Source organism: Nipponia nippon, unplaced genomic scaffold (genome assembly GCF_047370975.1).
Source record: "Nipponia nippon isolate SJK-2023a ecotype South Korea unplaced genomic scaffold, ASM4737097v1 scaffold_14, whole genome shotgun sequence".
NCBI classification, from domain to species: Eukaryota; Metazoa; Chordata; class Aves; order Pelecaniformes; family Threskiornithidae; genus Nipponia; species Nipponia nippon.
Window position 1 is genome coordinate 9,971,366 of NW_028262330.1, and position 22,635 is coordinate 9,994,000.

General features: G+C 41.6%; 1 protein-coding gene across 8 annotated transcripts in view; it reads right to left on the reverse strand.

The window, feature by feature from the left end:
• CCDC57 (coiled-coil domain containing 57) overlaps nt 1–22,635 on the reverse strand; it is a 54,404-nt gene that overhangs the window by 26,178 nt on the left and 5,591 nt on the right. For 3 of the 8 annotated variants that reach the window (XR_015703341.1, XM_087751230.1, XM_087751234.1), the window contains exons 2-6: nt 13,383–13,485; nt 6,261–6,403; nt 4,630–4,830; nt 2,630–2,792; nt 1,592–1,726 (exon numbers count right to left, since the gene is read on the reverse strand). Coding sequence is in view for 7 of the 8 variants with exons in the window: in XM_087751230.1 (XP_087607356.1) it covers nt 1,592–1,726; nt 2,630–2,792; nt 4,630–4,830; nt 6,261–6,403; nt 13,383–13,433 (693 nt within the window). In the remaining variant the exon portion in view is untranslated. Of the gene's footprint in view, nt 1–1,591; nt 1,727–2,629; nt 2,793–4,629; nt 4,831–6,260; nt 6,404–8,526; nt 8,642–13,382; nt 13,486–14,366; nt 14,480–18,564; nt 18,811–20,441; nt 20,492–22,635 lie in introns of those variants that run through there. The other 5 variants (XM_087751231.1, XM_087751232.1, XM_087751233.1 and 2 more) reach the window with 5 other exon arrangements.

The window sequence follows — 22,635 nt, forward strand, 5'->3', positions numbered from 1 at the left end:
ACAACTGTTCCGGATTTTTGCTAGCAGAAAAGGGTCTAGACAGAAGACCACAAAATCATCCAGAATTACTGTAAGCAATCTTTTCTTCTCTGTGCACTTGTATGGTATTATTAGCATGCTCCAGTTCGGCAGACGTGACCTAAGTCATCCTCAAAATCAGTTACAAGCAAGATTTTCCAGGCTGGTGTGTTTCACATCTCTGTTGCTTAATTAAAGGCCAACAATGACTACTGCAATACTTCTAGCACCCTCATGGGGTCTCAGACCAATCTGAAGAAAGGACCTATATGCTGAAGGTACTGTACTAGGGTGTATTTAAACTTTAATCTTTCTTGCCTCAGTCGTCTGAACCAGAGGCTAGTTAACGTACTATCTTTAAGAAGACTGATTGACACAAATGTTATCAATTTTAAACTGTTAATCACTTCCCCCTCTGTTTACAATTCATTTTGTACAGAAAAATTAAGATAAAAGGTTCTAGCTCAGAATAATAGGTTTTTGTTGCTTATTTGTTTTTTAAACAGTGGTCCTTCACATAAATCAGAGACAAAAAAGGTTTTGCTGAGATGGGTACTGCTTACCCTACAGGCCCAAAGGGCAAGACAGAGACAGAGTATATTAACAACAGAAAGAAAAGCGTGACAATGAAAACAGAGTCTTGCCAACAACAGTCAGTTACAGTGGAGGACAACAGTGAATGTGAACAGTAAAAGAAGAACCCCTCCCCAGCCCTGATTCTCTTGGTATTTGAATGATCAATTTGCAAATCAGTCCAGTTTGAAATGAAATTGGAAAAACAACTTGCTCCATAGTAAGTTTTTGCTAGCAGTCTACTTTTGCCTAATTTATCGTAAAAATTGTTTTCAGGAAGTATCTTTCTGAGTACAACAGTTTCTGCACTCAGAAACCATTAGGCTTGCTTAACACTGCTTTTTTTTTATCAGCAAGCTCTGACAATACACTCGTAACTGCTCGCTGTTGAGTATCTGTAGCTGCCCAGTAGGGCGCACTGCAGCACGCTCCTTACTTTCATTCTTTTACACAAGACAATTTTCTACTCATAATGCATCATCCTCTAGCATGGCTTCAAACCAGCATTACGTTTGCAATTTTGAATGGCTTTTTTTTAATATATGTATTTTAATAAGTAGCAATGAAAGGAAAACTAGTTTGTGATACTAAAATAAAAGACATTATTTTAAACAGCTGGCAAATTAGTATTTTGAAGCATTGCCTTAAAATTTTAACTTTACAACTTTAAAATCTACCCTGAATTGCAACTAACACAGAGGCTCAGGAACATTCTAGAAATTAATTCTGCCCATTCTGATGTGCGATGATGGTACAGTACATTGTCCTGTTTTGGAGCAACTGTCTACACCCAGCTTGCCCCTTTTGCCAGTGAGTTATGGATCAGAGCCGTAATGAAGCCTGTGACACCTAATCTATGTGTATTCTAGGCTAAATATGTCTATATTTTGAATTAAACATATGAAACAGATGAACTGCTTACAAGAAGCCCAGTGAAAACAAGCCCCATAAAGTTGTCATCTCAGAATGAATTCATCCAAGTCATTAAGTGTTGTCTCACCTGTTTCTCCCCTCCAGGTAAAACACCCTGATTAAATGATGCTTGTATTGTCTGTTCTCTCTCAACAGTCGAAGTGGGAAGAACAGTCTTCACTTCATGCAACCTGTAGTCTGTTTTCTGTAGATCAGCTTCAACCTAGGAGGGAGGGAAGGGAGGGAAAGCAGAGGACATCAGTATCTCACGGACAAAGGGTGTAGAGATTAAAAAAAAAAAAGAAAAGAAAAAGAAAGGAAGGGAATCAAAGAAAAAGATATTTTAAATCACAGGACAGGGACTTAAAGCATATCCCTTTTGGCTCCGTCAAAAACCACCTTCACAGAAAAATAATTTGGCTTCATTTTCTCGTCTTCTGTATGTGAAATGGACAATGCTAATTCATCTCTCAGATGTGTTCCTACGCTACACCAATTGATGCCTATGAATCCTTTTGGGAAGACTGGTAAAACAAAACACCAGAGTAAATGCCTGCATTCTAAACTTCATAAACAAGTGTTTCCTCTGTACCCATGAGTTTACTAGGCAGCTGGTCATTGACAATTATTGTTAGCCCATTGTGCACTAGTCTCTAAACAATAACCATGTATTTCATTTTTCAGAAACAGAAGCTCGTAGACTTCACAAAAAAGGATTTTTTTTCCCATGCAAAAATACTCTGAGTTTTCCAGGACTAATATTGTTCCCTTGATAGAATTCAAGCTGTATTGTGATCTGAAACTTTTTGGCCTGGGGCTGCTCTAACTAAAAGGGATCTTTCTTCTTATGCTACAATGCCAGGAGAAAAGCAGTGGTATCTCTCAAGCTGACTTGACTTCGTTACAAGGGAGAAAAGGCCACTATCAGAGATTGTCCATGAAAATTAATCCGGTCTCTGATCAAATATATTTGATGAACTGCTGTGCATAATACAGAATTACTGTTTTACAGATTTTTGAAAGAAGACTGAAGTCATGCCTCCCCTGAGAAACACCATGATGGAAAAACTCCATAGATCTCTATGCAACAGATGGTTCCTAAACAGTGTTAATTTGAAATTCTCACCTGCTCTCTTGCTGAAGGCAGGCTTTGTGTTAGATCCTCTGACTTCCAACACCGATTACTTTCAGCATTCTCACAGAGCCGCTGCCAGTCCAGTTCTGCTTGCATTTTGCTCTGTTCCAGAATCCATTCTCGCTCAGCTGCTAGAGACAGTTGTTGTTTATACCTATGACACAGAGAGAAAAGCTGTTAATTTCAGCAGGATAAATACTGAGGATGCTTTGGTTTTGTTTTTCTTTTTAGTCTCAGCCTTGTTTGCCATCCTCATTTTCTTTCCTTGTTCTATTTTCCAAATTATCTATTTTATTCTATTCCACTCTAAGTATTTTACTGGACAAAAGCGTTTTAATTGCTTGGAGCTCAGCAGTCTCCTAGGGTCCATCTGTATGGGTATTTACAGTCAGCTTTGGAGGTCACCTCAGCTCAAGCAGCATAAACTGCTCTTCAACAATGACACTGCTCTCGGCAATACCATTCACAGTATGCTTCCCATTTGCTAATAATGGAAATGAGATACAAAATAGCTAGGAATTAAAGTTGTTGGATTGTCAGGATAAAATTCCTAAGCTCAAAGGCTGCTGCATATACATACATTGAAAACACACTGCGGAAAGAGAAGAGATAGGAGGTGCGCAAAATGAGACAAACCTCTCATTCAGAATTTAAGGGCTTTCAAGACAGGTTCAATTGTCACATGGCCAAGCTTTTAAAACACAAAGCTGACAAGACTTCAGGGCACTCTTAAGATTGGTAGTAAATGTCTCTTTAGACAAAGTCTTAGTCTTCTTTACCATTCTGCATCTTTCTGGAATTTGGCCAACTGTGCCCTCAACTTTTCTTCCTGTCCATGCACTGACTGAATTTGGAATTCTTTAGAGGCAGACTCTTTAGAAATCTCAATCAGATGAGAATCTTGGCCTGTTTTTAGCGCTATAATTTCTTCTTGAAGTCTACATACAAGAACAATCCCCTTCCCATGTTAATATATACTTGCTTTAGACAGTTAATCAAAGATGTGATGTCATCTTGGACATAAAACTGTTCAATGACTTTTTTTTTCCCCCCCCCCATTTAGGAGCTCAGAGGGACTTTTTCATGAGCCGAATGCATATTGTAAATCATGTATTTCCAGTCATACAAAATGCAGGCCACCTAAGCAATTTTTTAGTTTCCAGTGGCCTTCTTGGACTGGCAGCTGCCTCTTTCCAGGCTGGCTATGAAAGAAGTTCTTTTTTTCCGGTGTGTTGTTCCTTCTCTAGGTTCCCAGACACTTTCTTTTCCACATGACATCATTTTCTTGTTTAACCTTGAGGAGATGTTTCTTGATTATGTCACTCATAAAACTAATGTTTATATGCATATATTGAAATTTTCCCACAAATTTTGTTGCAATAATATACATAGAACAGTACAGGTTGGAAAGATCATCTGGTCCAACCTTTAATGGGAAAGGGAGGCTAGATGAGATTACCTAGTACCCTGTCCAACCGTCTCTTGAAAACCTCTAGTGATGAGGACTCTACCATGTCCCTGAGGCACTTGTTCCAGTGATTGATTGCACTCACTGTAAAAAAAAATTCTTTTTACATCGAGATGAAACCTCTCCCAGTGCAACTTGTACCCATGGCCCCTTGTCTTCTCCACGTGGCTCCTTGTGAAGAGAGCACCTCCATCCTCTTTGCAGCTGCCCTTTATGCACTAGAAAACTGTAATGAAGTCCCCCCAAGCTTTCTCCAGGGAGAAAAGACCCAAATCCTTCAGTCTTTCTTCATAGGGCAGGTTCTCCAGCCCTTTGATCCCCTTCATGGCCCTCTCCAGTCCATCCATGTCTTTTCTCAATTGTGGGGACCAGAAGTAGACACAGTACTCCAGGTGTGGTAACTGTTTAACCATGAATTACTGTGAGCTTTTCACATAAATAAGTTGGGCACAAAAGCGGTAAATACTATGTTCTGAATTTCTTTTATCACAGCTTATGAAACAAGATAAATCAAGGCACTCACTTTCTAATAAGAGCATCTTTCTCTCTTAAACAAGCACTGTGACTCCATTCTCTTCTGTATAGCTCAATTTCCAGACTTCTATGTCTCATCTGCAGTTCTCTAATCTGCTGCTTCAACTTTTTTAATTGTTTGACTTGGGCTTCTTTCACTGAAGCTGGCATTGCATCCTCTTCCTTGGCAGCATGAGCTAGTTCTTCATGCCTAGAAGTTGTAGAGATGGAATAAAGTGAGGTTTCAAGCAACACAAGCATATTATTTTTTAATACTGTTGATTTACTTGCTTATCAATTTGGCTCGAGCAAATTCAAAGAATCATTGTTGGAAGCAGTGGAAACAGAAATCAATATCTGCCTGTCAGTGGAACAGGTTGCGGGGAGGTCTTCTGCGGTTGTTTTTTCAAACTAAGAATGACACTATTTAGTTGGGCTTAGTACCAGGGCTGAATCCTTCTTATACCACTGCAGAGAGTTTAACTCCAATTTATCACAGAACTTTCAGTTTGTGATTAACACAAAGAACAACAGTATTTCACCTAATTATGGGATCAGGGTGATCCTAAAAATTACTTTTTTTGTTGTTTTTTTGAGATGACTCATAGAGAAGCTATTTTAACAGGTGAACTACTCCATTCAACATACTATTTTACCATACTGAAAATTTTCTTCACAGTAATTGAACAATTGAAAGACAGCTATGATCAGGTGGCCCAAATAAGAGACTGTAGGAATCCATAGAGCAAAAATGCTTCCTTGAATATTCAGTTTTCATTCACATATTAATTTCCTGAGCATGCATTCACACAAAAATGGAGACCACATTTAAAATAAGACCGAAGTGAGTTGTTAGAAGAAAAGACCACTAAATACTGCCTATAGAAAACTCAAATCTAACAGTAAATAAAAAAGGAGACATGCAAGTAATAGTTGTTTAATGTTCTTACCCTCTGAAATTGACCTGCATATAAATTTTCAAAATATATCCAAAATTTTGGATATAGAGGATTAAAGCAAAACAGAAGGAACAGAAATTGAACTATGAGTAAGTCTTATTTCTTAAGTCTGAACTAGCGATGAATAAAACATAAAAGATAAAACCCCAATAATACTCTGGTTTGAATGAGTTATTTTCTGCCACTATATTCACAAACTGTCTGTAGCTGCTTGAGAAAGTATAAAGCTGTTACTGAACACAACTGGACTTACTGGATTCAAATCAAGCGTGTGAAATATGAGAGACCAAAACTAGCAGCACACTCTAGAAGTGGGATGAACGAAGCTTTTTCACTACATTTACTGCTTGGAGGAGGTACTCCTTTTTGCAGTAAAGGCAGGAGGTACCACTGAACCACTAAAACTTCTAAAATAAAATTTTATCTTTAAAGTGAGACAGATTACATCCAGAAGGAATGTAGCAGAATTTTAACTTGAATCCATGTGACTTAGCAAATATTCCATGCGTGTTACCTCTTTGTGTTTTAACCATATACATTACTAGATCAATTAATTCACATACACCATTCCAAGCTGTTGCTAAAACAAGAGTATGTGAGGAAGAGTAAGCTGAAGGCGTTGTGGAGTTGTAGAGTCTGTGAAAAGCAGTTTATCTCGATCATAATCAAAATTGTACAATACCAAGCATCTTTCACAGCAACAAAACTGTCGAAAAGGTTTTCTTTCTCCTGTCTCAAATCAAACATTTCTGCTGTTTTCAGTGATTCTGGTGTTTGCATTCCAGTCTCTTTGAGGGCCTCCAGTTCTCTGGTCAGCAGCTTTACCTTGGAAAGGAGGAGAATAAGACTTAAGAATTCTAATGAGAGCCTGATATAACCTAATTTTTAAGAGGTCCAGAGCCCTTATACAGTTGAAGTGTTAGCATCAGCTCCAGAAACAAACAAAATAGTATAGAAAGTTGTGAGGTGGGTTTTTTTTGGGGGGTGGTTCTTTTGTTTGTTTGTGGGATTTTTTGATTTGTAAGTAATATTTTGCACGGTATAAGCATTAGATCAACAGAGCACTTTAAAACACCTTCCCCATAAGCTATAACCTCTACTGTTATTTAGATTTCTATTCCCGTATTACTGCTAAATATCCATTTTGTATCCTCTTCCTACACCTATTACCTACATTAACATTAATCCTGCATACTACCCCTTCCTATCTCTGCCTAAAGCTCCTTTTATACAGAGCACACTTTTTTATTCAGTGACTTCTTGGCTTCCCCTGCAGCTGGCCTCACTAATACATGGGGAAAATGACTGCAGATGAACTCTCCTTCCCTTGCTTAACACTTCCACCACCAATTCAGGTGCAAATAATAGATGATATATATAAAAATATATATATTTAAAAAATACATAACTCAATATAGACAATGTGTTTCATAAAGAAAGAAAAAGTTATAATAGCATCTAGCACGAGGCCTACTGAGAGCTATTACATTCAGATGCAGCTGCAAGAGTATTAGAAACTGAAACAGTACTAGAGCTTCAAAATCAAAGCATTCAAGTCTGAAAATTGCAAAGATTAAAGGTTTCTTCCAAAGTACTATCAGAGTTATACTGCATGTCACAGACTAAGCAATATGTGCAAATTTACGTTTAATAAGTATACACGCAGTTGCAGTTCCTTTGTTCATACTGACTCAACAGCAGTTGGTCATGCAATCTTTATAGTCAAGACTGCAATAAGACAAAGTGGTTTTAGGTCCATTACTACAGGAGTGTCCTTTAAAGAAGGCCCAAGACAAGACAAGAAAACAAAACCAGAAACTAAACTCCAATTGTGTCAACATTCAAGATGCAGGAATCCATGGATACCACTACTGGCCAGGCAACCTTTTGCTACCCTAGTAAGCCTTTGGCAAGGCTAGGTTTGTAGGCAGAAGTAATTTATTTTATTAGACAAAAATCAACACAGCTGGAAAAAGCTGGCAATCTTTTAGGCATACAAGCCCTCTTTCTGAAAGCTTGTCTGCTTTCCCCCATGCTATCAGTTGGTTTAATGTGAGGGTTTTTTCCCCCTCTACCTATACACCTTGGTTTGTCCAATTATTAAGCCATCAGTGAAACCACCACTGAAGCAAGTGAACACATGCACCCTAGAACCTTCCAAGTGATGTTGGATCATGACTAGCGAAGACTGCACATGCAGAGAGTACAGATTTTGGAAGAGTGAATTCCTCATTACTAGCCTTAGAAGGATGAGACAGGCCTTTCAAAGAGCTATATATAGCTTTTGGTTGTGTAGGAAAAAAACAGTCACTATGAATGAAATTAAGATGCATATCACAAATACCCTGCTTCCTGCTATCCTGGAAACAATTAGTTCAATACATAGGTGGAGGAAAAACAGCAACAACAACAGAGTCATCTTTTCAGGCGTTTCACACAGGAATGACTTGAGATTATAATAAACGCATTTATTCCGTGAGTAAAGGGTAACAGCTTAAAAATGAGTTACCTTAACTTCATGGGACAGAACTACGTTACCCATTTCAATTGTCTGCTTTTGAAACTCACATTCTCTCTTTTTCATTTCTGCATCAAATTCGGCTAGCAGTTCCTCCAAGGGGAGCAACAGATAGGTAACACCACTACAACGGCAGGGATGGAAACACTTATTGTCACAGGCTTTTTTAAACACTGTACAAAGGGCTTAATCATTGCATAATCTTTCTCTGCTCTAATGAGAATCAGAACTTGCTGAATGAAACCTGGTGATGATAGGGTTGAGTGTTTATGGGTAAGAATCAGGAGGAAGACCAACAAGGCAGATACCACGGTGGGAGTCTGTTATAGACCACCCAACCAGGATGAAGAGGCAGACAAAACATTCTATAAGCAGCTGGGAGAAGTCTCACAATCGCTAGCCTTTGTTCTCGTGGGGGACTTCAACTTACCAGATGTCTGCGGAGAGGAAACGGTCCAGGAGGTCCCTGGAGTGTGTGGAAGAGACCTTCCTGACACAGCTGGTGAGGGAGCCGGCTAGGGAAGGCACCCGCTGGACCTCTTGTTGTGAACAGAGAAGGACTTGCGGGTGATGTGACGGTTGGAAGCAGTCTTGGGCATAGCGATCATGAAATTATAGAGTTTTTGATTCTTGGAGAAGTAAGGAGGGGGGTCAGCAGAACTAGAACTCAGGAAAAAAAAGTGCTTATGACCTTCGGAAGAGGGTGCAGGCAACTCAGGAGGACTACAAGGATGTCGTGAGGTTATGCAGGGTACAAATTAGAAGGGCCAAAGCCCAACTAGAACTTAATCTGGCTACTGCCATAAAAGACAATAAAAAATGTTTCTATAAATACATTAGCAACAAAAGGAGGGCTAAGGAGAATCTCCATCCTTTATTGGATACGCAGGGAAACACAGTGACCAAGGATGAGAAAAAGGCTGAGGTACTTAATGCTTTCTTTGCCTCAGTCTTTAATAGACCAGTTGTTCTCAGGGTATCCAGCCCCCTGAGCTGGAAAACAGGGACAGGGAGCAGAATGAAGCCCCCATAATCCAAGGGGAAATGGTCAACTACCTGCTACACCACGTAGACACACACAAGCCTATGGGGCCGGATGGGATCCACCCAAGGGAACTGAGGGAGCTGGCGGAGGTGCTCACCAAGCCACTTTCCATCTACCAGCAGTCCTGGCTAACCGGGGAGGTCCCAGTTAACTGGAGGTTAGCAAATGTGACGCCCATCTACAAGAAGGGCCAGAAGGAGGATCCAGAGAACTACAGGCCTGTCAGTCTGACCTCGGTGCTGGGGAAGGCTATGGAGCAGATCATCTTGAATGCCATCACACAGCATGTACAGGAGAACCAGGGGATCAGGCCCAGTCAGCATAGGTTTATGAAAGGCAGGTCCTGCTTGACTAACCTGATCTTCTTGTATGACAAGGTGACCCGCTTGGTGGATGAGGGAAAGGCTGTGGATGTTGTCTACTTAGACTTTAGTAAAGCCTTTGACACTGCTGCCCACACCATTCTCCTGGAGAAACTGGCTGCTTATGGCTTGGACAAGTATACTCTTCGCTGGGTAAAAGACTGGCTGGATGGCTGGGCCCAAAGAGTTGTGGTAAATGGAGTTAAATCCAGTTGGCGGCTGGTTATAAGCAGTCTTCCCCAGGGCTCAGTATTGGGGGCAGTTATGTTTAATATCTTTATCAATGATCTGGACGAGGGGATCGAGTGCACCCTCAGTAAGTCTGCAGATGACACCCAGTTGGGCGGGAATGCTGATCTACTGGAGGGTAGGAAGGCCCTACAGAGGGATCTGGACAGGCTGGATTGATGGGCCCAGGCCAACTGTATGATGTTCAACAAGGCTCAGTGCCAGGTCCTGCACTTGGGTCCCAACAACCTTATGCAACGCTACAGGCTTGGGGAGGAGTGGCTGGGAGCTGCCCGGCAGAAAAGGACCTGGGGGTGTTGGTCGACAGCCAGCTGAATATGAGCCAGCAGTGTGCCCAGGTGCCAAGAAGGCCAATGGCATCCTGGCTTGTATCAGGAACAGTGTGGCCAGCAGGACCAGGGCAGTGCCCTGTGCTGAGCACTGGTGAGGCTGCACCTCGAATCCTGTGCTCAGCGTTGGGCCCCTCACCCCACGAAGGCCATGGAGGGGCTGGAGCGTGGCCAGAGCAGGGCAGCGAGGCTGGGGCAGGGGCTGGAGCCCAAGGCTGGGGAGGAGCGGCTGGGGGAGCTGGGGGTGCTCAGCCTGGGGAAGAGGAGGCTGAGGGGAGCCCTCATCGCTCTCTGCAACTGCCTGAAAGGAGGCTGGAGCCGGGGGGGGTCGGTCTCTTCTCCCAAGGAACAAGCGATGAGACGGGAGGAAACAGCCTCAAGCTGTGCCAGGGGAAGTTTAGGTTGGATATTAGGAAAAATTTGTTCACTGAAAGGGCTGTCAGGCCCTGGCCCAGGCTGCCCAGGGCAGGGGCTGAGTCCCCATCCCTGGAGGTATTTAAAAGCCAGGTAGATGTGGTGCTTAGGGCCATGGGTTAGTGGTGGGCTTGGCAGTGCTGGGTTAATGGTTGGACTTGATGATCTTAAAGGTCTTTTCCAATCTAAACCATTCTATGATTCTATCATCTGGCCTATGGTAGGTCCCCTAACACGACTTGTACAGCAAAGGGGAATTTAAAGAAACACATCAGCCAAATGGCATCCTTTGCAAAACAAGATCAGATTCCATAACCATAGGGAAAAGGAAAAAAAAAAAAAAAGGAAAGAAAAAAAGAAGCTTATTTTAAGGAAGAAACAAAACACCTTAGCGACACTAAAGTTCAATTCCTTTGCTGACATCTGAGCTTGTGTAATATGACAAAGACTATCCATTATGGAAATATCTGAACTTTCTTTTAACTTCTAGAGCAGCAGAAAAGTGCTATATCTCCCCAGTGCTAAAAGTTGTGGGGGTTTTTGGTTTGGTTTGGTTTTTGTTGTTGGGAGGTGTTTTTTGGGTTTTGTTTTGTTGTTTGTTTTTTTTTTTAAACTGGACACTTTACTTAGCAAATGGGACCTAACAGTCTTGAGCTATGCAAAACAGTCTTGAGCTATGCAAAAAGAAACTTAATTAAGTTATTTAGGCCTTTTTTGCCACAAGTTAAAGTAAAATTTTAAATATAAAATGACAAATACTAACAGAAGTTAGATTTATTTTATAAGCACATAAAGAAAGGGATATTGATTATTATCTACAATCTACTACGAGCCTAACTAGGCTAGTCCTAACTAGGACATTCATCTTCTTATACCCATACACACACACACACATATATATATATGGAATTAATGGTGATAAACATTTAACCATTTTCCTCTATTTTTGCAGAAAGACAATCGAAACAGTATTAAAGCAAAAAAAGTGGTCACTAATAAACCACAGGAAAAAAGATTTTAAAGGTGCATCATAAAGACCCGTAATCACTAGTGTAAGCTTCTGTTTAAGTTAAGCAAAGCAATTCACTACTATTACAAGGGAAAGTTTTGGCTACAGTCAAGAGGCTTTTAAAGTGAATACTTGCAGAACTACTAAAAAGCTAAGAAACTATAGCTTTACTGAAAAGTTGTCAGAAAAATACTATCATGTTTTCCAGTCTGGAGATAAGGTGACACGAGGGCTGCTGGGAAATAGGAAGCTATGGGAAAGACTTCCCCCCCCGTATAACTGCCAAATTTTAATTTGGAAGGAAAATAATCAAAACAGTCATATTGTTTGTCATACTTGGGAAAACAAAAATCTGTTGTCAGAGGACTTGACATTTCAATCCCAAGTAAGAACAGTACTACAGAATGGTCATTCTGGTGTGAAATTCCTCCAAAGTAACATTGCAAGTTATTCAGAGTCCAACGCACGGAAATTAAAGACACTACTGAAGAAATGTGAAAGTCATTCTTTACAACACCTATGTTTCATAAGTGTATGAAAAGCTGTTCATAAGGGACCCACAGATTTTCCAGAAATTAAACTGTTGCAGTGAGTGGCTATTCAGATGCCTAGACTGATAAAGTATTAAAAAAAAGTGTTCATGAGATACTACTTCCAGGAGTTCAATTGCTAAATCACAATTGAAACTTGAAAACAAGAAGATAAGGTCACAGAGGCTTCTGGCTAATTGATGCAATATCATGTGTTAGGGTAAGGGGAATGACTGCAAAGAGACCCAAGGGCAAGCACGGAAGGAGTGCTTCTAAGTCCTAAGTCCTAAGTGCTTCTAAGTTCTAAGTCATAAACAATGGAGATACCCACACTGGAGGAGAAGAGAAGAGTTAAGAGAAATAGTGTGTATTAGGTGATGTGCCCTTATGCTTGTGGAACAGCAGTTCATCAGCTTTATCATTACAGTTTAACCACACAACACACAAAGATAACTTCTAAATCAAGCCAGTTATCAAGTATTGTTCAAGTGAGAAGTGCTCATACTCCTTTGGGTAGGTTCATAAACTGTCTTTGGGAAGCCCATGGGCCCTGGATGAAGATGGGTTATTTTAGCAGGACGACTATACTCAGGGCAGCGACATTTGGACTGGCAGGTGTTGGGTGCAAGATGTAATTGCCTAACAATCTCTTCTACCACTTCCATTTATGTTACACACTAGTTTGGTTGACAGGCCAAAAACTAACCATTCTGGTTCTAATGATTAAACACATTTGTCATTTTAATATCAAATACATTTTTATACAAAAACAAAGAAGGAAGGTTTTGTTGTTCTTTGTTTGTAATATATAGAGAGGTGGTATAATGCGCCCCCAAGGTATCACAGTGGAAGGTCAGATTTCACTGTTAGTAAGATTATCCTTTTATGATGAAATGATAGCAATATAAGAGGAAGAAGGGGGGGGGGGCAGCCTTGTAATTAGGAATATGATAAACAACACACATTTAGCCATCTTGCCTAAAGTTGCCTCTGCTTTCTAGATGCTGACCTTTCCTGCAGTTTCAAGGCTACAAATTTAGCAGTGTGCTGTCTACATAAAATAATCTTACACAGTCTCAGATTACTAAACACATTCTTAACAGTTCCTTACAAGGGGCAGCTGCCAGACAAGCAAAGCAACAGCTACTGCACAAATAGTGCATAATTTTGTAAACTGTCATTACAAATCTTATCAATTTAAGCAAAAAAAGGCAAAAAATAAAAGCTTATACAACTGCAGCAATGTTAAACCAGAACATTCTAATAAAAAACCAACAAACCAAACTTGAAAAAAGGATTGCTAGATGGCACCACAGCAACACAACATTGTTTCTCCATAGTCTCATACCTGTTTCTGACAAGCAAGCTCTCCTTCCAGTTCTTGGGTTTTTCTCTCCATGTGATGTTTCAGGTTCACATACTCCTCATGCTGATGATCTATGTGACCGTTCCTAGAGGTATAAACAAAAATAAAACAAATTTACATTAAAGAGCATCTCTGGTGACCTACTGAGGCATACATATGTAAAATTTTTTGAACAGTAACACATAAATATAAATAGAAGATGCTACAACTTCCTAAAGAAACAGTCACCATGAATTTTTTTCTCGTAAGTCACTTGAAACCGATTATAACAGTATATGCCATTTCTCAGAACTATAGTTCAAAAGTTAGGTGCATAGGAAATATCAAGGATCGGCCGAAAAGTAGTGCAAGACTTCCGCTTAAGTATAACAGTTCCTCCTCCACCCAAAAATTTCTGTTACATAAGAAGAAATTGCAAAACAAGGGCTACCCAGCAGAAATTTGAGCTTTTATATACATTTAAAAATAGGAGCAGGTCCATATCTTCTCCTCTCCTCCCCCCAGTATTTTTATTTGCTATGAACAAAAAAAGTTTCTCTGAGATGCAGTGGAAGAATACCAGTAAGGCTGGCATCTCAAACAAATCTGAAGAGCTGATACTGCTACCGTGACCAGTAAGTTCTCTAACAATACACTGAACCTTTTCAGGCTTTGGATTCATCCTTGCAAGATTCACCAGGCTTGGTGCAGCCTGTTACATGGCCAAACAGACCTGGATGGATATTGTGCAGTTCTGCAACCTTCTGATTACTTACAACTCTATATAATGGTTATTTTATGTAGCTGAACGATCACTGCATTTGGTTAGATAAGGTTGATCATATAACAACTACATTGACAGAACTGCAAACTAGAACTGGATAGTCACAAACAGTTAAATGCATATTCACTTTCCTATTCTGATAGATTTTGCTTTTAAATTTACACTTCACCTGAATTAATCTGAATCCTATAGCCAACACTTACGCATATAAATAAGTCTAACAGAAGTGTTGTCTCAGTGTAGTCTAGACAGGCACTTTTACACCTCCCTTGTTCATCCCACAACTCTCCAGGGCAAGGCAGATCAGAAGAAGAATTGCTGTACTGCTCAGTGATCAGTATCCAGCTCAGCCTGGCAAAGAGGCAACGATGGGTGTAGAAGACTCAAACTCCTCCTTCTGTTCCCAAAGGATATGCTCCATACAAAATTCCTGAACTGGCTTTAAACGAATTTGTGTATGCTCCAGAACCACAATAACATCAATCAGTTAGTGACCTTTGAGGAATTCCAGATCCATGTCCAGATCACTTCTAATAACTAAAAAAAGTTGTTTAAAACTTATCCAGCTATCTCTACATTATAAATACAGTTTGACCCAGAACACTTTACAGTAGTTACCATTTTAAACAGAGAATAATCCCAAAGATACCATTATATCTGAAGAGAGTAGTCATATTAAACAAGAATGATGTGCAGATGGATCTCAAGAAATAAGCTTTTATTCCTCCCCCCGGAGGTTTAGAAGTCTATACAGAATAACAAAAATTAGTGAGAATGGCCAAACTAAACAAGTGCATTGCCTTAGCTACCTTCACCTTTTAGTCCATTGTATTAGTCATAAATTTTGGTCCTGTGACTGGATATACCCCAACAAACTTCTTTCCTTCACAGAGGCCTATCAGAGAAGGTGGCACAAAATGTATTTAAGAGTGCACAAACCCAACTCCTACGGTAAGATTAGCCTGCAATGGCTAAAAGTAACTGAAAGGCTGAACTGTTTGTGTTAAATCCACAGCACAATATAGCAACTGATGTCTAGTAACCTTAGACAATATTATTGACAATGGCTGATACCATTATCATTTGTCTCCTCACGTACACAGAAGACAAGTGCATCTTGATATAACACACAGGAGACAAATCAATACTTTCAGATTCATCTCATTTCCCAGAGGTGTTTCAGTGCCCAAGGAAAAAGCATTTCCTTCTGACAAATCCTTTTCTGCTCCCCCACAGTATGTTTCCCTTATAATCATACCAACTCCACCCCGTCATACCTTCTCCCCAACATACACCCTTGTAAATTATGTAGGGACACGCTGTACGTTTAAGAGCATCCTCACTTTCACGGAATGCTATCCTTTCTCTAACATGTTGCCAGAAATCAGACAAGTCACTGTGGAAACGAAGATATAGGAGGCATAAAGACAGCCCAAGTCACTTCTGCTAGCCCTCACTCTGTTCACGTCCTAGGTGTTCCCCTCTCAGAGCAGATAATCACATCTCCATGTTCAAAGTGCTCTCTACTGTATGAATGATGTTACTGCTTTATTCCAATGCAAATATGCCTTAGAGAAGCTAAATTTCTCTTTTCCTGCATACTATTCTAAGGAAGTCACATCTCGCCTGCAAAACCATTCCAGCTCTAATTGATGTTCTTCAATGTGCTGTTGATTGTCGTAATGAAGTTTGTCTTTGTCTTCTTTCCTTGACAAATACTTGCTCCACTTTACCCAGCTGTACGCTAAGATCACTAATGCCTGTTTAGCATTTTCAGATGAGTGACTGTGGTGACATCACAGTGTTCTAACTCTTGATCTCTCTCCTCTAAAACTCTTAGGTTATAGACAAAATCTTCTTTCAATTTGTTAAATTTTTCATGCATGTCTTGGAGCAGCTTTTTGACATCTTGCAGCATTCTCCTTTGACACGGGAACTGGCAAGCACGTAGCTCTTTCCCTTCTTTTTCTTTCCACTGAAGGAGATCACTTAGTTCTTTCTCCATTTTTAACACTACTATAAATCGGAAACAGGAGCTGACAGAAGACAGCTAAGGCTGATAACTAATACAAATCAAGGATCTCGTCACTCCCAATGTACTGCATAGCTGATAATTAATTACCAGTGAATTTTAAATTTCAATTGTAAAGTTTCCTGGACCATCAGGCATTGGCCACTTCTAGAAGCAGAATTTACTTTTATTTATAGTCCTTCATTGTCCAGGGATAAGACTTTCCAAATTAGTTATGAAATGCCACTAAATTTTGGGGTGGGAAAACATAATTTTCTCCTTTCGTTATTCAGATTGGAAACAGAGGCATAAAAAGATTTAATCACTGTAAACTGCATGCATTTTTCTCTTTTGTTGAAGACATTTATGACAAGTCAATTCACAGTCCAGCCTTCTCTTATATCAACAATATTAACTGCTGTGCCCCCTTTGTCTTCCCTTCCCACAATTACTCATGGGACGACAAAGTTACTGTTCTGTCTGCAGTTAAATCCACCTTGAAGTTACTGTTCAGAAAGGCCAACAGGTGTGAGGAAATCGCTGTATTTCAGTAACATATTAACTGTATCTTTAAAACTAAAAAGAAACCAAGACAACGTAGAGGTTGTGGTTTTACCGGTAAAACCCTTTACCTGCTTCACTTCCATCTCATCTTATTGTTTATTCACCATATTTGCCTCATATCTAATTATAAACTCAGCAGAAGAAAAAACATTAATTTCAAGCATCATGGTTCCTTTAAAAAAAAAAAAAAAGAAAAAAAAAAGATAAAAAAGATGGTGATTTCTGCTCAGATCTCCCAAATTTCCCAAATCTCTGGAGTCAATACAGCTTCTCTCACTGTACAGTATTATTCTGTGTCAGTGGTTACAGATAATCCCATCTGGCTAAGCACAGGGATGCAGAGAACAAATCAGACAAGCATGCCTTTCAAATAGCGGCTCTTTAATCTCTTTAAATGAAAGACAGACTTCCAGATCAGCAAACATGATGCAATATCTCTATGCTAAAGGATGCCACAATTCAAACAACATTTTCCTCCCAAACAAACTAGACAACTCTAATTCTCCAGGATCAAAAAAATGAGTCTCTGATCGTTGGACATGACGAGTATAAAAACATTCAAGCTTGTTCTTCCCAGGTACACTGAGGATCAAACACTGCTAGAGGACACAACGACCTGGTGGTCTTTCGGTTCTGCTGGCCTAGATTTCACATTTATCCCTAAGGCAATTAAAATAAAATTATGTTTTCTCTTCATATTCCACTTCTTGTTGGCAATCTTCAAATCGTACTACTGTGTAGAAAATAGTATAAGTAGTATCTTCTTCATTTGGGTAAGCAAAAAATAGATATTTTTTGTAAAAGTCACTGTCGTGGATATTCATGAACAGCACTGCCTCCCTGCCTATAACATGCAATGCTAAGAAAGATTTATTCTTTCTATACCTTCCTTTCGGCTCCTGTCGCTCCAAATGCATCTGATGGCTACCACAGTTAAAAATATTAACTAAATCTGACTTTCTTCTCCCCTCCCCCGCAGTCATAAATACATTAAAGATAAAAAATGCCTATGAGATCCTTTCTGGACTCAAGGCACTGAAAGAAACTCTGCTCAGTCTATACCCATTAAGGTATCAAAATACTTCTGTAAGTGCCTTTTAAAAACCTGACCTATGCTTCATTAGCTAAAATTAGCAATACATTATTAGACAAGACCTTTATGGAAGGAATCAAAACCAAGACCACAGCTCCAGCCTATTACTTCCTTGAAATCATCAAACTGAAGTCACAATTTTTCTTGGAACCAGGTGGTTAAGAAAAATGATATTTCTTTTATAATCTCTCTCTACAATTATCTTAAAATTAAAAGGCACCACACAGTTTCCTATAAAAAACAACCTTCTTCCCTATCTCCATATATCTTACTTCAATTAATGGCACTGGTAAATTGAAAGTGGTATCCTGAGGTGGGATTGGGTTACATACAACATAGGCATCATTCCTTTCATATAAAAATATGAATGAATGAGCCTTCCTGTAATTTTAAAATATCGCTTTCCATCACAGAGAGCTGTAGTTCTTAGAAATGCAATTTAATAGGGGAGAAGGGAACATTTTGCCTTTGATAGCAGCAGTATTTATAAATGCAAGTTAGTTTCAATAAGGACCACAATGAAAATAACAGTGTAATTTTAAATATAAATTGCACCAATTGCCTGGATGTCTTACAGTCAAAATAAGAATAGTAAACCTATATATGATGACATTAAAAGATGACTTGGGGAACAGCATACACATAAGTAAGAGACGACATCTTACAACAAGCACAGCCTACCCGTACAACCTAAACAGCAAAAATAGACAGCGATTACAATCCGACCACTTACTTCAGGCATATTCAGACAGAGGCGATCGATAGGTACTCCTGTTCCCCCGCATAAGGGCCTAATGGGACTCCTACCAGCCTCTTTACCGAGGGAAAATGATGGCTTGGCTGTAAATCACACACAATTGAATGGGGTTGGCCTATCTGGTTCAGTGGAGATTTCACAACTGCTACTACTAAAATGCTACTTCAACAACAAGAAGTTGGATGCCATGTTTGAGTTAGTCACTTTTCAACCAAATAAGGAGAACAAGGTGATCCTGAAAAACATTTCAGAGTAATAGTTGAGAACCTTCAGACTTCCATACAACCCCTACTTGTCAAAGAGGTGCAAAGCTTTAGAATTTTGTTCAAAGTATAAAGAAGCTGTACTTGCTTCTCTCTTCCTTGCTATCCTTAAAACATATCCTTATTGTACCATGAATAAGATGTGCATAACAGACCAGCAGAGCTAGTACACCAGGATTGCTTCTCTTCCTTTCAAAACTACAGAAAAGAGGATGAGAAAGAAAATACCACACAGCTCATATCAGTTAAGTATCTCTAGCCACAATCGTCCTCCTTGATGAAGCAGTAACAGACAGAACCCAGGCCACCTGGGCGTTCGCACAGCTGTTTCACTATGTGCTGCAAGTCATGATGAGAAAAGCAACCAGCACAGGCCACAGCTACACTGTTAAGTAGCTGTGCCATAGCATTGTTGCAAAAAGAGGAAAAAAAAAAAAAAAAAAGGAAATCACACGTCAACACAGTTCCAAGAAAGAAATGACGACCACCGGTGATACAAGCTAGCGTCACTTGTGTGCTGTCTCTTTACTGCTAGTAGCTGGTTTGCTATTTACCTTACAAGTAAGGTGATGCATATAAAACAGCAAATATACATCGTGCATTATAGAATCTGATCAGAATAGATAAAATATAGCAGAAGCTGGGGGATAGGATAAGGACCAACAACACACAAGAGAAACCTGGGGTGTCAGGTACTGAGCGGGGGCACGCCTCTGGCAAAGTATGGGTGGCTGTGCTGCGGGGTAGAGAGTCACAGAATGGTTTGGGTTGGAAGGGACCTTAAAGATCCTTAAACCCCCTTAAAGGGGTTCCAACCCCCCTGCCATGGGCAGGGACACCTTCCACCGGACCAGGCTGCTCAAAGCCCCTCCAGCCTCGCCTTGGACACTGCCAGGCACGGGGCATCCGCAACAACACGACAGCCCGATGTCAGGCTCTGCCATCACGCAGGACAGACAGAGGAGTGGGCGGCATAAGGGACTGCGCAAGCAAAACGACAAGGTATGGTGGGAAGAAGCAATTGCCCCTGGGACTGAGAAATGGGCACATATTCTAGAGAGTGTCCAGGAATGCAGACAGAGGGCAAGGCACCATGAGGAGCACTGACACCGAGACCCCAGAGCAAATGTCCTCACGGATGACGGGAAGGGACGGATGGAGGAAGGGAATGCTACGGGCAAGCCGGGCTCAAGTACCCTGCAGGAGCAGGGGTTTGGACGCCTTAAGTGCAGAGAGGGAGAGAAAGAAACCGCTGCCGGGGAACCGCGGGATCCCAGGAGCAGGGGCGAGGAGCGCCACGGAGGGCCCAGCGGGCCGGAGGCTCTGAGGCGCGGAGGGCCGGCAGGCTGCCGAGGCCAGGTCCCTCAGAGGAAGGCGGCAGAGAGGAGCACAGGGCAGCACAAGATAACGTCTGGGACTCGGAGGCAGCACGCAGAGGGCACTCAGCAGCAGGCAGGGTCCCCAGAAAGAGAAAAGGGCGCGACATGCACGGGTGCCGCGGTGGGAGATGGGCGGGGCGAGCTGCGGCACGCCGGGATGCGGTGCGCCCGCCGAGCAGCCCCGCCGCGGCCCGGCCCCCCCCGCACCAACCTGCGCCTCCCGCCGCGGCCGGCCGCAGGCCGCGCCTGACTGACGGGGGCCGCGCCCCGGCGGGAGGCGGGCCCGTCTCCATGGGAACGGCGGCGCCCGGTGGCGAGCACCGCTGGCGCCCAATCAGCGCTCAGGCGGGCCCGCCTCGCTCCGCCCCCAGGCCTTCGCTCACCCGCCCCGGGCCCTAGCGCCGGCTCGGGGCTGCCCCCCGCTCCAGCCCGGCTCTGGCAGGGACGGCCCGCTCCCCTCGCTGCCGCCCCGCCTCGCCTCCTCAGCAAACCAGCGCTCCGCCGTTCCTCTTGCCGCATTCGCTTCCAGGCACCCGGTATCGCACTCTCCTCCTCGTATTTTCCCCATTTCATCCTCTCCGTTAGCATACAGCAGCCCCTCCTCCGCGCGGCGTGAGCCTCCGCGCGCTCCTTGGTAGCCCCGGTGTCTGAACAACCCCCTCTCCCGACACCCAGCCGGCGCTTGTTCCACACCCTCCCATCTCATTTTCCTGTTCACTCCTCTCCCTACACATTTTGTTTATCAGACTGTTTAGTATTAAACAATTTCTCCCTACTACAGATGAGGAAGGAGAGTCTTGGCCCAAGGCATTTAATTATTAAATTAAACACTGCTACCAAGGCATTTAATTATTAGGAAAATGCTTCTCTATCCCCTAAACCAGACTACACTGCCTACGTGAGGCTGAGGAAGACGTAACACAGGAACTGGACGTAAAGCGTGATTTTCCCTTAGTCACTCGAGATGACTTGCTTGCCTGTAAGTCATGAGGCAAGCTTCCTGTAATGCTCTCCCCTTTTTCCTGTTTCTGGATTATACAAACGGCTTTGCCAGACGAGAGACCGTTCAGAAACCTGAATGTCGCATGAATTATATCTGAAGCACACTAATTTAAAGAAAACAGAATATTATTCGCAGTTCTTGCATATCTTCCCTAGGCCATCGGAAGAGAACTGTATTTCCTAACCCCACGTCACCTAAAGAAAGGAGGGGTTTACTTCCATCACTGACTCTTATTGAAAATTAGAATCAGAACTACTAATTCGACTTTTGAAATAAATCAAGTTTCATTTAGCTACACGAAGTGTATCTACACATAATTTCAGAATACTGCAATTACTAAAGGGATTTAGTTCATTTGCTTATATGAATCACCTCTAGTTTAAAACACAGCAGTGAAATCTGGCCTCAAATGATTTTCCAAATCCGATTTCCAAAATTATAGTGGAATTCCCAGCATGATTTATACTCTGCAGTGGGCCTCTCAGGGCACTCATCAGAATCAATACATCGTAGGCGAATGTCTAAATCCCCATACCATGCTGACTGGTGGCATACTCCTTTTCCTTACGTCTTACCCCAGAGTTGCCTAACCTATCAACCGCATTATCTTTTGCAACCCTTCCTCACCCTCCCCCCTTTCAAATTAGCTGTCATCTTCTCCGAGGCACCTTCAGACAGTCCCTAGTCACGTCGTTAGATGCATGTTGGTTCCCCAAATGAGTAACTGGCGGTTTCTAGTGATTCAACAGTGCCCAAAATGGGTACATTTTCATCTTAACGGTGAGTCAAAAAGATTACAGTCTACACAACACCGATTTTGGGATCAATGTAGAAACCTGTAGGCACCTAAAACAAATGCAGAAAATGTCCTGGTTTCATAGATGGAAATGAAAGGAAGCCATTTTCCCTTTTAGCAAAAATGAAGAAGAATTTAGAAGAGAGAGACAGATTTTCTGTTCTTATCCAACACTAGTGAGTTCCGTAAGATTTAGGCTGAAGGTAGATTTCAGCCACCTTTAGAACCACCTTCAGAGTCACAACTTCTGAACACAAGTCTCTGGCCCCGTCCGGCTACTGCAAAATAGCAACACTTACAAGTAGCTTCACAAAGAAAGAAAGAAAATGGACTCACCCTCTGAAAATGCTGCATTTTAGAGAGGAAAAGCAGGGTATATCCTGGCTACAAATATACTACTAGGCTCAAAAGCACTTTTAAGTTTCCAGTCCAAAGGCTATGTCCAACTCATCGTGGCCCAACTCCATAAGAAGACAAGACCCGGGATTACACAAGCTATTTATCCTGCTGCCCTCCTTCTTGTTTCTATGGAAAAGTAGGTCCAAGACACAAGCCACACGAGAGCCATGTGTAACCAAGTTGCTTACCTGGACAACCAGAGGAACA